The sequence below is a fragment of the Artemia franciscana genome, unplaced genomic scaffold, assembly GCF_032884065.1.
Source record: "Artemia franciscana unplaced genomic scaffold, ASM3288406v1 PGA_scaffold_1180, whole genome shotgun sequence".
Classification (NCBI taxonomy): domain Eukaryota; kingdom Metazoa; phylum Arthropoda; class Branchiopoda; order Anostraca; family Artemiidae; genus Artemia; species Artemia franciscana.
Window position 1 is genome coordinate 390,367 of NW_027062618.1, and position 16,910 is coordinate 407,276.

The 16,910-nt window shown below is 36.0% G+C and overlaps 1 protein-coding gene across 5 annotated transcripts in view; it reads right to left on the reverse strand.

Annotated features, from left to right (window-relative positions):
* The window catches only part of LOC136041233 (transient receptor potential-gamma protein-like), a 239,030-nt gene that overhangs the window by 99,731 nt on the left and 122,389 nt on the right, over positions 1–16,910 (reverse strand). For all 5 annotated transcript variants that reach the window (XM_065725825.1, XM_065725827.1, XM_065725822.1 and 2 more), the window contains exons 8-9: positions 13,667–13,837; positions 6,489–6,723 (exon numbers count right to left, since the gene is read on the reverse strand). In XM_065725825.1, coding sequence (XP_065581897.1) covers positions 6,489–6,723; positions 13,667–13,837 — 406 coding nt within the window. The remainder of the gene's footprint in view (positions 1–6,488; positions 6,724–13,666; positions 13,838–16,910) is intronic.

The window sequence follows — 16,910 nt, forward strand, 5'->3', positions numbered from 1 at the left end:
CCTCCCTAATGCGCAAACATATGGCACTAATATGTTTCTAAAGTACTATATTTTTATCTTAATTTGATATATTTCAATAGGATTGAGCGTCAGAGTAACAATTGGAAGAATATTAGGTAGGGTGTATATCATAAAATTACCATAAAAATTTCCGAAGTCTTACATAGAGCTATATTGGTACAGAAAATATAGACGTTTGTAAATAGGCGTTTGCGTGTGATAGTGTGAAAAAAAATATACATTAAAGACATATTTATTTATCCATTTGTATGGGTATAGATCCCCCACAAATTGCACAATAAACTATAAATTAATATTTTAGAGCTATATTGGTACAGAATTTATAGACGTTTGTAAATAGGCGTTTGCGTGTGATAATGGAAAAAAAATTATCCATTAAAGACATATTTATTTATCCATTTGTACGAGTATGGATCCCCCAAAAATTGCACAATAAACTATAAATTAATATTTTAGAGCTATATTGGTACAGAATATATAGACGTCTGTAAATAGGCGTTTGCGTGTGATAATGTGAAAACAAAAGATCCACCAAAGACATATTTATTTATCCATTGTTACGGGTATGTATCCCCCACAAATTGCACAATAAACTATAAATTAATATTTTCTCCTTTTCTACAACGGAATTGGTCGATTCTGTTTTTCTTTTTTTCGTGAAGATAAATCAGAACCACAAAGGAATAAAAAGCTGACTTGTAAGAAATAAAAAGCTTACTTTTACAAAACGTAACAACTAAGAAGAATTTTCTTTCTTATTATTGGCTACAGTGCTTATACAGATTGTAAAGCTCAAAACTGTAAACTTTCAGTATTGTAGGTTCAACAGGCAAAGAAAAAACTCCTTAGATGCAAGTTCCCATCTTAATATAGTTTCAAAATCAATCAGACTTAAAAAGTAAAAGCGAGCTAACTATTTTACTGTCCTTTCTCCAGAAATAAAAGGCAGCGTGATTGGTTTACGAAAATACGGAAAAAATTGATTATAATATAGCCTACTTTTTTAAGATAAAAAAAATACTGGATAGTAGCCTAATGTCGTTAATCAAACAGTTCGTCGTAACGAACTGTAGCAAGGAGCGACCCGGCTCAATAATAACGAAAACTCTAAAAAACGGAATTTTGATACCAATATTTACATCAAAAGAATCGCATTTTAATGGTGATTTTAAATATATATGTTTCATCAAGTTTAGTCAAACCCATCAAAAGTTACGAGCCCGAGAAAATTTGCCCTATTTTAGAAAACAGGGGGAAACACCCCCTAAAAGCAATATGATCTTCACAAAAGTCACACCATCAGATTCAGCGTATCAGAGAACCCTATTGTAGAAGTTTCAAGGTCTATCTACAAAAATGTGGAATTTCGCATTTTCTGCCAGAAGAGAGATCATTTTTTTTTCAGGGGTGATCGTATCGATACAGTGGTCCTAGAATGTCAGGAGAGGGCCCATTCTAACGGAAATTAAAAGTTCTAGTGCCCTTTTTAAGTGACCAAAAAATTGAAGGGCACTTAGGCCCCCTCCCGCGCTCATTTTTTCCCCAAAGTCACCAGACCGAAATTCTGAGATAGCCATTTTGTTCACCATAGTTGGAAAACCTAATAACTATGTCTTTGTGGACGACTTACTCCCCCCACATTCCCCATGGGAGGGGCTGCAAGTTAAAAACTTTGACCGTTGTTTACATACACTGATGGCTATTGGGAAATGCACAGACGTTTGCACGGGGATTTTTTTTATCTAGATTTTTTATTTAGATTTTTTATCTTTTATCTACTTTTTATCTATGTGGGGTGTTACGTGGGAGGATCTTTCCATGGAGGAATTTCTTATGGGGGAAGAGAATTTCAATGAAGGGGGCGCAGGACTTTCTAGAAATATTAAAAAAAACAATGACAAAATAAATATGAAAAGTCTTTTCAAATGAAAGTAAGGAGCAGCACTAAAACTTAAAACGAACAGAAATTATTACGCAAGGGGTTCACCTCCTCGTAATACCTCGCTCTTTACGCTAAACTTTTTTTGGTAATTTCAACTATTTATTCTACGGTCTTTGTGATTCAGGGGTCGTTCTTAAGGAATTGGGACAAAATTCAAGTTTTAGTGTAAAGAGCGAGGTATTGACGAGGGGGTGAATCCCCTCATATATTACTCGTAAATTACGTTCATTTTTTACTAATGAAAACGTTTCTTAAAAAATTAGAAGTTCTAGTTGCCTTTTTAAGTAATCAAAAATTGGAGGGCAACTAGGCCTCCCCCCCTCCTTGTCTCTCAAAGTCTTCCGATTAAAACTATGAGAAAGCCATTTTGCCAAAAAAAATAATATGTGAATTTTGTTTTCATTATTTATGCACGGAGAGCCAAAATCAAAACGTGCATTAATTCAAAAACGTTCAGAAATTAAATAAAAAAGATTATTTTTAACTGAAAGTAAGAAGCGACATTATAACTTAAAACGAACAGATATTACTCCGTCTATGAAATGGGCTTTTCCTCCTTAACCCCCGCTCTTTATGCTAAAGTTTTTTACTGCTTTAAAAGGTAGAGTTAAGAGAAAGAGTCAAACTTTGGCGTAAAGAGCGAGGGTTCAGGAGGAAAAGCCCCTTTCATATACGGAGTAATTTCTGTTCGTTTTAAGTTTTAATGTCGCTCCTTACTTTCAGTAAAAAAAAAAAAACTTGTTTTTTTTTTATTTAATCTCTTTGTAAGGACCATCAGCAGAAATGAACATAACTGTTTACTTCACTGTTTAACTTTTTGTATCTTATTTACCCAGGAATTATCATTTCAAAGTTGGGGCCATAGGCAGTTAAAACAGAGCTATTTCTTTTGGCAGTGCATGAATGAGGAGCGAGACAAGAGGTAGAAATTGCCCCTCGCCCCAGATTCCCGAGCCTTTCCCAACAGATTTTCAAAGCATCTGTTTTTGGTATGTCTCTTTTTTGTCTCTTTTTTTTTACCCAGGAATGATCATTTCAAAGTAGAGGCCATAGACAGTTAGAACAGAGCTATTTTTTTTTGGCAGTGCATGAATAGGGAATGAACCTAGAGTTAGAAATTTCCCGTCCCCCCAGATTTCCAAGCCTCTAAATATAGATTTTCCAAGTTTCTGTTTTTGGTACGTTCATTGAAAATAGATTTTTAGTTATTCGGTTCCATCTGTTCTTAGCTTCCGTTTTGCTGATGATTCATCCACATTTCTTTTTTTTCTTTTAATCTGGCATCGGTTATTACCTAGAACTTCGTGTCTACATATGGAGGTTTTTTTCCATTACAAGATGAATTCCTGATTTTTCCTAAGTTATAAACTCATATTAACCCCATTTAGTTAATTCAAGCAATCCGGTTTATTCACATTATTCTTAGTACTTAAAGCTACAATTGAAACCATGGGGCATGAATTTTTTGTTTGTAGCCACTCCGTGCCAATAAATTACCATTTTGAAAAGAAAATTAATTCCACTTAATTAATAACACAAATTAATCCCACTTAATTTCTCACTTAATAAACTTAATAAAGACGTGCTAATCTCGCTTAATCGATACAAGCAATCCGACATAATTACACTGTTCTTGATACTTTAAGCCACAATTGAGATAACAAGGCCCTGTTTTTGTAGCCACTATGTGCCAATAAATTACCATTTTGACACAAAAAATAATCCCACTTAATTGATTCAAGCAGCCCGATTTATTTACACTGTTCTTGGTATTTAAGGCAAAAATTGAGATCATGGGGCATGAATTTTCTGTTTGTAGTGATTTTGTGTCAATAAATTACCATTTTGACACAAATACTATTCCCACTTAATTCCCCACTTAAAAAGACGTAGCCCACTTAATTGATTCAAGCATTCAGATTCATTTAAACTGTTCCTAATGCTTAAAGAAACAATTCAGATTATGGAGCATGCATTTTCTGTTTGTAGCCATTTCGTGCCAATAAGTTACCATACTGACACAAAATTTAAAAATTGGAAAAAATTAAAATGATCAGTAAATTTAGAAACATAAAAGAGCCACGTCTCATATATAGTCTGGTCAAGGTTCTTCGCATAATGTGATCATGTATATGCAGCTGAGTCGAAGTACCAATAAATAGGTGCGGGGGAAGGGCAATCTCCCCATCCCATCTTAGGAGATTTGACCTATGTATATTTTTCTCTGAACAAAAAGACGCTTTTTTGAGATTCAACAGAATATGATAGGGATATTAAACAAACTTTAGGCAAGTAAAAGATGTATTACGACTTAACAAGAGCAAAAATGACACCAAATTAGAATCAGGTGCCATCTCTTTCAACCTCTCTAACTTCCTAGAACAGGTTTCACCCTTTAGTTACAACAATAGCCACAGCACATAACAGGCGATGAATATTAACTTTGAAAAGAAGGATTTGTATTATTCCTTTATTCATTTATTTTCTTTTGGGGTCACCCTGCAGAAATAACTGCCGTATGAATCTGAAAAACGGTAAAGAGATCATTCAAACATAAATTCTAAGCCCTAGTAACTTATTACACGACGCAATCAAATATTAGATCTAGGAAGGCTTTTCTAGGCATCCAAATATCCATCATAATCGTCAACGTTATATCCCAAGAGTACGTAGACTCGGTTGCGGGTATGGTTACAGCTAATCATACTACTTTTGTAGAAGCTTCCCCATACCCGATCAAGAAATCAGATTGCCACCCTCCACTCAAGTCAGAAACTGAGTCAGCAATCAAGTCGCTCAATCAAGGAAAAGCGCCTGGTCAAAACGGAGTCATCACTGAACTTATTAACGTCAGGTCGGATGATGTAACCGATCAGTACCATGGCATTGTTTCTGCGGTGTGGTAAACTGGCCACGTACCCCGTCAGTGGTGCAAGGCTACCATTTTACCCGTTCACAAAAAGGGGTTAAAGAAAGAGTGAGGAAACTACCGTCTGATCGGCCTCATCAGCGACGTGTCCTGACAAAAGTCCTACTCCGACATATACAAGCAACAACTGTCTTTGCCTTTAGTGAATATCACTCAAGCGTCTGCCCTGGGAGATCAACGATAGATATTTGTCGTTCGACTAATCATGGAACGATATATTGAATTCGACCAAGAGCAAACTGTTCGTCGATTTCCATTAGGCATTTGACCTGCTATGGCGCGAAGGACTCTGGCATATCTTCCTTCACTACGGGATCTCTTAAGAGATAGTTAGAATAATCTAGAGTCTGAACAAGCAGTTCCGAGGCCGAGTAATAGCCGCTGATGGGCTGTCATAAGAGTTCACAACTACGTCAGGAGTACTCCAGGGTTGCATCTTATCTTCACATCAATTCAACCTCTTTTCTAAATGCCGTGCTGTCACTGATGCAGTTACAGTAAGGTGAAAAAATAGGAGGGCTGCTAAAACACAATCTTGCCTACGCTGATGATATTGGTGTATGCAAAACATGGACTCCAAGAACCGAAGACGAAAGAAAACTACTAACTTTCAAGATGAGATATCTCCTTTGCATTGTTAGAACCAAATGCACTGACAGAATCACAAATGAGGAAGTACGTCAAATTGTCCAGTCCACTGAAACCATTTTCAGTCAAGTAAAAAAACAACAACTGTAATGGTTCGACCACGTCAAGCAAATGGAGCCGAGCCGCCTCCCGAAAATCCCCCTTGAAGATCCCTCCATGGTCTTCGTCCATGAGGCAAACCACGAAAACGATGGATGGAGAACTTCCCCTTCGACAACGTCAAAATAGCCCAGTTGTCACGTATCTTACCAGATGGAGCAATATGCCGAGCCCTTACACATGAGATAGCAAGAGAAGTGGCCCCAAAAACTTCTACGAGGTTGGCTGGGACCTAAGTAAGTAAGTATACTGCTACGGATACTACTTCTAATAGCCCATCACAACAGCAAGTTGCTTAAGGCTAACATAGCTGCGTAAATTCCTCCAGCTCCCTCCCAATCTGCTCGAAACTTCACTCTCTGCCCCTTTCATGAAGTTTCTATTTGCTTCAAACCCTTCCTAATGACCCTTTCCTACCCTATCTGACAAACAACACAGTCATATAAAAGATTTATAACTTGTACAAAAGGTTATAAATAGTTTTGTTCACACCAAAGAACAGTTTTTTCAATGAAAAGGCACTTAAAAAGGAAGAACGTGGAACAAAAATTCAATTTTGGTCACTTATTCGACGAAGTTGTACAATCAGATAAAACAGTTATAAGCTGTACAATATTATAAACAATTTTGTCGATGGTAGTGGATATTTGCCTTTTATGAAATAGCTTTCGAAAAGAAAAAAAAAGAAAACTTTGATCCTTAATATTTTTTTGCCCAGTATTAGATAACCTTAGCCCTCCTAAAATTTTGATTGCAGGCACTCCTGCATGGACCTACACGTTTCTTTTCTTTAAAGACGTCAAATCAACCTGACTAGTTCTCTATTCAATAAAAAATGGTGCTACTTACAAAGGAATGTAAAATAGGAAGCGGAGTGGCAAATAAACTTGATAAATGGCTTTCGCATGAATCGTCCAGCAGTGGAATGTGGTGCGAGAATGTATAAAATGGAAAGGAAGGGAAACAAAAGACCGATTCTCATTATTTCCAATGTCTGAAGAACTATGTTCTTTCTGCGGAAACCTGGTAATCCTTCGTACCAAATACTGGCCAAGAGTTGCTGAACATTGGGATGTGCAACGAACTAGAAATTGAAAAAGAACAAGGGATTTGAATTAGAAACTGAAAGAGGTATAAAACAAAAAGGTATAGCTCAGGTCAAAAGTCGGTTTCTCAAATGAGAACCGAGCATTATGAATTTTTGAGCATATAATTTGGTTAACACCATAATAAACTTGGGCTGATCAGGTATGTTGTAAACAATGTAGGAAACAAAAATTATTAAAATTCAAATCAAAATAACTTTGTTCTTTTGTGATGTATGGTTTAATCCGTTAGCGAGATTGGAAGGCCCAAGCCGTCACCCGAACAAAGCGATGGCTTTTAAGACCAAGAGTGCTCTAGAGTATGGAGTGTATGGAGCAGTTTGGGCCGCCAGCCCTCAGAAATACGGACAAAACACGTATTATTCACATTCTTCTACTCGATTTGCTTGGTAAGGTGGGAAGTTTGGGCCTTCTTCAATCGCAGACCCGTTATAAAGGTGTCATGTTTCCGTTTTTTTTTCAGTTTATATTTCTTATAATTTTTATGGCCTATGCACATTAATATCATAGACCCAAAATTATTTTGTATGCATTATAAAATTCACTTCTTGGTTACTTTAACATGATCAATTGTCAACCTCCATAAACTTCTTACCATGACAGGATATTCTGGTTTCTTATTTTATTTTTTCACTTCTTTGTATATTTTTTGGATTCATCCCATTCACTCGTTGCATTCAACGTTCCAAATTAATCAGCATGTATATAGATAGACATATTTCGGAAAGTTAAACATCCAACAGAAGAACTAGAAAATAGCTTGCCCTTAACGTAACTGGTAGCAACCCAATTCTCAACTGGTAGGACTGAAAAAGAACTACTAGATACCTTATCGATGAGCATAAAAAATATTGGAAAATGGTAGCCTTTCAATAAGTTAAAACAAAATTATAAAAAGTCAACTTTTGTGATATTACCACGGTTTAAAAATTATTATCCTAGGTTAAAGGAGTTAAATGCTGGAAATATAGTTGTCATCCACACGAAATCTGCGAAATAGCTAGGGCTACTTTAAATGCAGTTTTTACTGTCCTCTCTGCACATTGATCGTATTCGTTCATAGGTGGAAACAATATTGGGGCTCTACGAGCATTGAAAAAAAATTTTCACATTTTTAAAGATTATGACATTTCTCATTAATCCCCCTTTACCTTTTGTATTCCATTTGGTCGTGTGCTTTCATTGTCCATCTCAGAACACTGCATGCTCTGCCACATTGTTCAAACCTTGTTTTAAGTGGTTTTAATTCCCGCGTTTCTCTTAGGTTAACGTGTTCGACTTATGCTGCTGGCTAGTATTTTTTTTTTATCTCTTTTATTATACTTAATTTGTGTATGATATTTTACGTGGTTTGAAACCGAATATTTTGGAAATGTTCTTATAACCGTATCATAGTGTCAGCTTTTAGAGTTTAAGTTTTACAGTGTTTTAGTGTTACAGTGTTTGAGTGTTACAGTGTTTTAATAGATAAAATGTAAGAAATCAGAGTTAATACAAGAGATATAGTTGATAAATATACATTCTTGCTTTTCAATATGCTCTTTTTTTCTTATGAGCCTGTTAACCCTCCGCAAACACCGTAATTATGTGTTTTGTTACAAATATTATCGCTTTTCGGAGTGTCCTATGCAAGCCCAAGCATTGGGCTTCTTGTTATTTTCTAGTAAAGTGCTTCTTCAGTTTTATAGATAAAGTTCCTTAACTTGAAACTTGAAGAGCTATTAAATATTTGCGAAAATGTTTGCGTGGTCGGTTTATCTTTCGTAAGTAGTTATATATGTATATATACATATATGTATATATATATATACTAGCTGTTGGGGTGGCGCTAAGCGCCACCCCAACACCTAGTTGGTGGGGCGCTTCGCACCCCCCAAGCCCCCCCGCGCGCGTAAGTCGTTACGCGCCATATTAGTTATGCGCCATTGTAGTTGTGTCCCTGTGTCCCACCTGTGAATATAGATAGATTTATATATGTGTTTCAAACAACGTAAAAATTGCGAATAAACAACATTCTTGGCTTTCCCATTGTCTGTGCATATACAAAGCCGTATGTACTAATAATGACGTCATATGCAAACGCTCTTTTTACAAACAAACAAACATGCATCCACACAACTCGTTTTTATATAGATAGATAGATAGATAGATACAATACAAAATAACTGCGTAAAACTTGCGAATATACAACATTCTTCGCTGTCCAATTGTCGCTGCATATAAATACATTGTCAGGTTTACCGACCCTCGAACATGCAACGTACAATTGTCCATGGGAAAAACAATCAGTATTAAGATCTATACCACATTTTTCTAATGATTGACCTTGAGCTTTGTTAATGGTGATTGCAAATACTAATCGAATTGGGAATTGCAATCTTTTAAATTGAAAAAGCAGATCCGTTGGAATCATGGGAATGCGAGGAATAAGAACAGCCTCACCCTCATAAGGCCCTGTCAAGATTGTGGCCTCTATTAGGTTTTCCATTGTTTTTTTTACGGCAAGTCGCGTGCCATTGCAAAGCTTTGGTGGGTTGATATTTCTTAAAAGTATTATTGGTACGCCTATTTTTAGTTGTAGCACGTGTGGTGGAAAACGTGAAGGATCTATGGAATTTAAAAATTCAGATGGATAATTAACCGCTTCATTTGGTTCCAAAACTGTGTCGACTGACTTGTAAAGGACTGCCTGGTCTCGAATCTTGGTCAAAACAATATTGTTGATTTCGTGGACGTCTATATTTTTGGGTGCGAGAATCGCTCTTTCACTTAGCCATTTATTATTTTTATAATTTTTTAGAATATTCGGAAATACTTTTTCAATCAATTCATTTTTGGACGTCACTAAATTACAGAAATCAGCAGGTAGTTGTATACGTCCTGAAATTGAGTCTACTGTTTGACCAGAGTCATCGTTTTGCAATCGGACACGCATATTTGTAGTTAATTTTAATATTTTTACGTGTGCCCATAAATTAGAATTTTTTAGGCAAGCATTCATTTCGTCTGCAGGAGTTAAACTACGTAAAAATTGCGAATATACAACATTCTTGGCTTTCCCATTGTCTCTGCATATACAAAGCCGTATGTACTAATAATGACATCATATGAAAACGCTCTTTTTACAAACAAACAAACATGCATACACACAACTCGTTTTTATATAGATAGATAGATAGATAGATACAATACAAATTAACTGCGTAAAACTTGCGAATATACAACATTCTTCGCTGTCCAATTGTCGCTGCATATAAATAGATTGTCAGGTTTACCGACCCTCGAACATGCAACGTACAATTGTCCATGGGAAAAACAATCAGTATTAAGATCTATACCACATTTTTCTAATGATTGACCTTGAGCTTTGTTAATGGTGATTGAAAATGCTAATCGAATTGGGAATTGCAATCTTTTAAATTGAAAAGGCAGATCCGTTGGAATCATGGGAATGCAAGGAATAAGAACAGCCTCACCCTCAAAAGGCCCTGTCAAGATTGTGGCCTCTATTAGGTTTTCCATTGTTTTTTTTACGGCAAGTCGAGTGCCATTGCAAAGCTTTGGTGGGTTTATATTTCTTAAAAGTATTATTGGTACGCCTATTTTTAGTTGTAGCACGTGTGGTGGAAACCCTGAAAGATCTATGGAATTAAAAAATTCAGATGGATAATTAACCGCTTCATTTGGTTCCAAAACTGTGTCGACTGACTTGTAAAGGACTGCCTGGTCTCGAATCTTGGTCAAAACAATATTGTTGATTTCGTGGACGTCTATATTTTTGGGTGCGAGAATCGCTCTTTCACTTAGCCATTTATTATTTTTATAATTTTTTAGAATATTCGGAAATACTTTTTCAATCAATTCATTTTTGGACGTCACTAAATTACAGAAATCAGCAGGTAGTTGTATACGTCCTGAAATTGAGTCTACTGGGAGCTTTCCGTTTCCAATTGTCAGCAATTGATCTGAAAATGTTTGACCAGAGTCATCGTTTTGCAATCGGACACGCATATTTGTAGTTAATTTTAATATTTTTACGTGTGCCCATAAATTAGAATTTTTCAGGTAAGCATTCATTCGTCTTCAATGGCTCTGGTGGTGCAGCCAATAGAGGAAGTTTAACTTTTCCTGAGGCGCAACACATTCCCATTGTTTCACCATTGAATTTCAAGGCCTTGCAATAGGGACAAACTTTAGACATTGTCCCGATTTGAACACATCTACTCAAGCTATAATCATCGACTGGGTTGTACCTGAATGCCAGGCGATAACTTTCAGGTTGCTCTGATTCCTCGGCACGCTTTCTTTTCTTACTTTCTCTATCAGCAGCAAGCCTGATTTCTTGCTGTTCTTGTGATTCCTCGGCACGCTTTCTTTTCTTACTTTCTCTATCAGCAGCAAGCCTGATTTCTTGCTGTTCTTGTAATTCCTCGGCATGCCTTCTTTTTTCACTTTCTCTTTTAGCAGCAAGCCTGCTTCCGCGTTGCTCTGGTAGTTCCTTGGCACGCTTTCTGTTCTTTTTTTCTCTATCAGCCTCAAGCCTGTTTCCTTGCTGTTCTTTTGATTCCTCGGCACGCTTTCTGTTCTTTCTTTCTCTATCAGCCTCAAGCCTGTTTCCTTGCTGTTCTTTTGATTCCTCGGCACGCTTTCTGTTCTTTCTTTCTCTATCAGCCTCAAGCCTGTTTCCTTGCTGTTCTTTTGATTCCTCGGCACGCTTTCTTTTCTGACTTTCTCTATCAGCAGCAAGTTTTTTGGCATAGACTCATTGAGCATCTTCATCGGCTTTTGCCATGGTAAGTTCGTCAGTCATTGTAAACTTAAACATTAATAGATTTCTACGTGAACATATGTCTTAAATATCTTGAATGACGTCATCGTCAAAGCAAAAATGACGACAACTAATTTCATGACGTCAGTCAACACAGAAACATGACGTCACCTGATCCACAGACAGACACACAGACAGACAACTTATTTTTATACATATAGATAATATATATATATCATACATATCTATATATATAAAAATAAGTTGTCTGTCTGTGGATGGATGGATGGATGGATGGATGGATGTGTCAGGTGACGTCACCTGAAAAAACTGGATTAGGTGACGTCAAAACTGAAAAAACTAAAAAAAGGCAAAAACTACAAAAAAAACTAAAAACTAATAAAAAAAATAAAAAAGCTAAAAAACTAAAAAAACTATAAAGGTAAAAACCAATAAAAAACTAAAAAAAAAACTGAAAAAACTAAAAAAAGGCAAAAACTACAAAAAAAACTAAAAACTAATAAAAAAAGTAAAAAAGCTAAAAAACTAAAAAAACTATAAAAACTAAAAAAAGGTAAAAAACTAAAAAAAATAAAAAATAAAAAAAAACTAAAAAAAAGGAAAAAACTGAAAAATAAGCTAAAATAAAGGTAAAAACCAATAAAAAACTAAAAAAAAAGGAAAAAACTAATAAATGACGACACTCAAAGAGAAAGCGACCAGGACAAAAGGAATGTTCGATTAGCAATCAACAAAGTACCGGGACACAGGGAGTATAAATGACGACCAGGACACAAGTAAAAAAAAAAATTAACAAAACTAAAAAGAAGGTAAAAACTACAAAAAAACTAAAAAGAAAAAAAAACTAAAAACTAATAAAAAAACTAAAAAATCTAAAAATCTAAATAAACTAAAAAAGAAAAAAAAAGGAAAAAAATAAAGGAGAAAAACAAAACTAAAAAACGAATGTATATACAGACCGGTACACCGGGATACAAATGACGACCGGGACACAGGGAATATAAATAACGACCGGGACACAGGGACACAACTACAACGGGGACACCGGGGGAAACAGGGGGATATAAATGACGACCGGGACAAAAAAACTAAAAAGAAATAAAAACTAAAAACTAATAAAAAAAACTAAAAAATCTAAAAATCTAAATAAGCTAAAAAAGAAAAAAAAAGGAAAAAAATAAAGGAGAAAAACAAAACTAAAAAACGAATGTATATACAGACCGGGACACCGGGATACAAATGATGACCGGGACCCGGGACACAGGGAATATAAATGACGACCGGGACACAGGGACACAACTACAACGGGGACACCGGGGGAAACAGGGGGATGTAAATGACGACCGGGACACCGGGACAGGGAATGGTCGATTAGCAATCACCATCAACAAAGCTCAAGGGCAATCATTAGAATCATGAGGTATAGATCTGAATACAGATTGTTTTCCCATGGACCATTATATGTTGCATGTTCAAGAGTCGGTAAACCTGACAATCTATTTATATGCAAAGACAATGGGACAGCAAAGAATGTTGTATATTCGCAAGTTTTACGTAGTTAAAACCATATATATATATATATATCTATATTCACAGGTGGGACATAGGGACACAACTACAATGGCGCGTAACTATTATGGCGCGTAACGACTTACGCGCGCGGGGGGGCTTGGGGGGGGCGCGAAGCGCCCCCACCAACTAGGTGTTGGGGTGGCGCGAAGCGCCACCCCAACAGCTAGTATATATATATATTATATTATATATATATATATATATATATATCATATATATATATATATATATATATATATATATATATATATATATATATATATATATATTGCGTATGCAATTACTTATAAAATCTAATTAAGAATCTTTTCCACAGTTTCATTCGATTTTTTTTTGGGGGGCAAAATCGAAGGATTTTCAAGCACTTCGAGGTGGAGAGAAAAATTACATATACTTCTCAGGCTTCGCAAGAAAATGTAAAATTCAGTAAAAACTGATTCAACTTTTCTCGCAAATACAAATATTACGAAAGTATATAAATCAAAAATCAAAGAGTCAAACCACAAGAAATCAATGACATAGCATGGATAAATTTAAAATGATTTTCAAGAAATTGTTACCTTCTTTTGTCTATATCTGATTGCTAACTTGAGTCTTTTCAAATGCATTCTTTCCCCATGTTCATAACTAGGACAGCCTGCTTCATGATTAAGCATGACTTCAAGTTCAGAAGATCCCCTTGTGTGATCAAGTAGAGCTGTTGCGAAGTCTTGGCACCGCCTTCGAAGTTCCTACAAAGTAAAATTGAGTTCTTAGGACTAGAAAAAGAGACCTTTGGCTCCAACATGGCATTCAATTTGAAACAAGAAAGATGGAAATGCAAATGGTGATAGAACTGTTTAGCCCGTAGGAAAATTAAAGTTGGAAAATTTATAAAGTTATAACATAGTGTAATAGACAAAATTTTATGCGTGGAGGGACTGGGACAGCCAAAAGGACAACCACTCAATACCCCAGCTAATTATATTCCATCGCTACTAAAAATCATGCCTTACTGGAGCTAGTGGAAACTCTTTATGAATATATTAATGTGGGTATCAGAAATAATTCCCTAAATGCTGACTCATAACAGTTGTAACTTGTTTGCATAAGTCGAAGTTGGAGAGATATTCACCTCTATCCCAAAAATTATTTAGGTTTTCATTATTTTGATAATTCCAGTATTCTGTTGCGCTTCGTTACGTTTCTAATCAATGCATTTGTTACTAGTAAGCGTTGCTACGAGCGTGAATATCAAGGGTCATCTCCCGAAAAATACTAGATCGAAAGAAATTTGATGTACCCCAATGTATTGGTTGGATGCCTAAAGGTCTAGGAAACCTTCTTATACAACCCTCAGACTACAAAGGTTGTCAATACTAAGCTCAGCCAGAGTCAAACCAGCTCTAAATGAGTAACTGGAAATATCTGTGCAAGGTCAGAAGAAAGGGTGTGTGAAACCATAGGATGGCTGGCCCCCACCCCCCATTGCACTTCCTGGCTGAAGGCACGAAACAGAGATCAGCACCACTAGTTTGGACTTTTAGGGTCTAGTGTCGTCATACTTAACCCTTTTTTTTAATTAAATAAAAAAACAATTTTTTTTAAATGAAAGTAAGGAGCAACATTAAAACTTAAAACGAACAGAAATTACTCCGAATATGAAAGGGGCTTTTCCTCATCAACGCCTCGCTCTTTATGCTAAAGTTTAAAACAGTAAGAAACTTTAGCGTAAAGAGCGGGGCGTTGAGGAGAAAAAGCACCTTTCACATAGGGAGTAATTTCTGTTCGTTTTAAGTTTTAATGTTGCTCCTTACTTTCATTTAAAAAAAACTTGTTTTTTTATTCAATTTCTGGACGTTTTTGAACTAATGCATGTTTTGATCTTGGCTCTCCGACAATAAACAATTAAAACGAAATTTGCATATTAATTAATTGCAATTTATCGGAAGATTTTGAGAAAAAAGAAGCAAGAGAGGAGGCCTAGTTGCCCTCCAAGTTTTTGATTACTTAAAAAAGCAACTAGAACTTTTAATTTTTTAAAAACGTTTTCATTGGTAAAAAATATACGTAACTTACGAATTAACTTACGTAACGAACTCCTATATTCGTATGTTTTTATTGCGTATATGAGGGGGTTCAACCCTCGTCGATACCTCGCTCTTTACACTAAAGTTTAGATTTTATCCCAATTCCTTAAGAATGAGCTCTGAATCACAAAGGCCGTAGAATAAATAGTTATATAAATAACGAGGAGGTAAACCCCTCATATGCGTAATAATTTTTGTTCGTTTTGTTTTAATGCTGCTCCTTACTTTCAGTAGAAAAAACTTTTCACATTTATTTTTTCATTGTTTTTTCAAATAATGTTAGAAAATCCTGCGCCCCCTTTATTGATATTCTCTTCCCCATGAGAAGTTTCTTCATGGAAATATCCTCCCACGAAACCCCACCCCCTCAACCCTCCCCCCTAAACCAAAAAAAGCCCCCCTGAAAACGTCTTTACACTTCCCAGTAACCATTACTATATGTAAACACAGTTCAAGGTTTGTAACTTGCAGCCCTTCCCACGGGGACTGCGGGGGAGTAAGTCATCCCCAAAGACATAGTTAGTAAGTTTTTCGACTATGGTGAATAAAATGGCTATCTCAGAATTTTGATCTGGTAACTTTGGGGAAAAATGAGCGTGGGAGGGGGCCTAGGTGCCCTCCAATTTTTTGTCACTTAAAAAGGGCACTAGAACTTTTAATTTTCGTTAGAATGAGCCCTCTTGCAACATCCTAGGACCACTCAGTCGATAAAATCACCCCTGGGAAAAAAAAGCAAATAAACACACATCCGTGATCTGTCTTCTGGCAAAAAATGCGAAATTCCACATTTTTGTAGATAAGAGCTTGAAACTTCTACGATAAGGTTCTCTGATACGTTGAATCTGATGGTGTGATTTTCGTTAAGATTGTATGACTTTTAGGGGGTTTTTCCTCCTATTTTCTAAAATGAGGCAAATTTTTTCAGGCTCGTAACTTTTGATGGGTATAACTGATCTTGATGAAACTTATATATTTAAAATAAGCATTAAAATGTAATTCTTTTGATGTAACTATTGGCATCAAAATTCCATTTTTTAGAGTTTTGGTTACTATTGAGCCGGGTCGCTCCTTACTGCAGTTCCTTACCACGAACTGTTTGATCATGAAGGTGAACTAGACCTGCTTTTATTTTAGATTCCTCTAGTAACCCTCAGTTTTGGTATGCGACCATTACATAAATTAGGAGTCTTACTCATGAGAAAGGTCGAATTGTATTCTTTTAAAATCGTTCTTTGGATGTTCTGATAAAGATTAGAATCTTCAAAATTGGATTGGCTGTCCTGCAAAACCCAAGGGGAAAAAAAAGGCATAGAAAAAGGGTTTGAAATCAAAATTGCTGGAAACACATGAGTTTAATTTCAAAAGAAAATCTGAGTCATAAATCTCCAGTTTTAGAATAGTCCTAAAATGACTTGTATTGACCGGAAGACAGCTAACTATAGATTCATCGGAAGTTTTTCTTTTAAGAACATTGTGTGTTGCTGAACAATAAAACTATGACAGGCATATTTACGAAGGTCACAAGGATTGACTAGCAAATTCCAGGGATCTTCGTAAATTCTGTTAATAGAGATGTGCTGTTTAGTACATATAATTGGTCAGAAAACCCCCGAGTGCTGACACACCTGTAACCAAGGTCAATCGAAAACAGCATGTATGAGATCGTCAAGGTAAATAACGACAAGGCATTACGAGCCCACCGCCAAAACTGTATGGAGTTACAATAGTTGGGGAA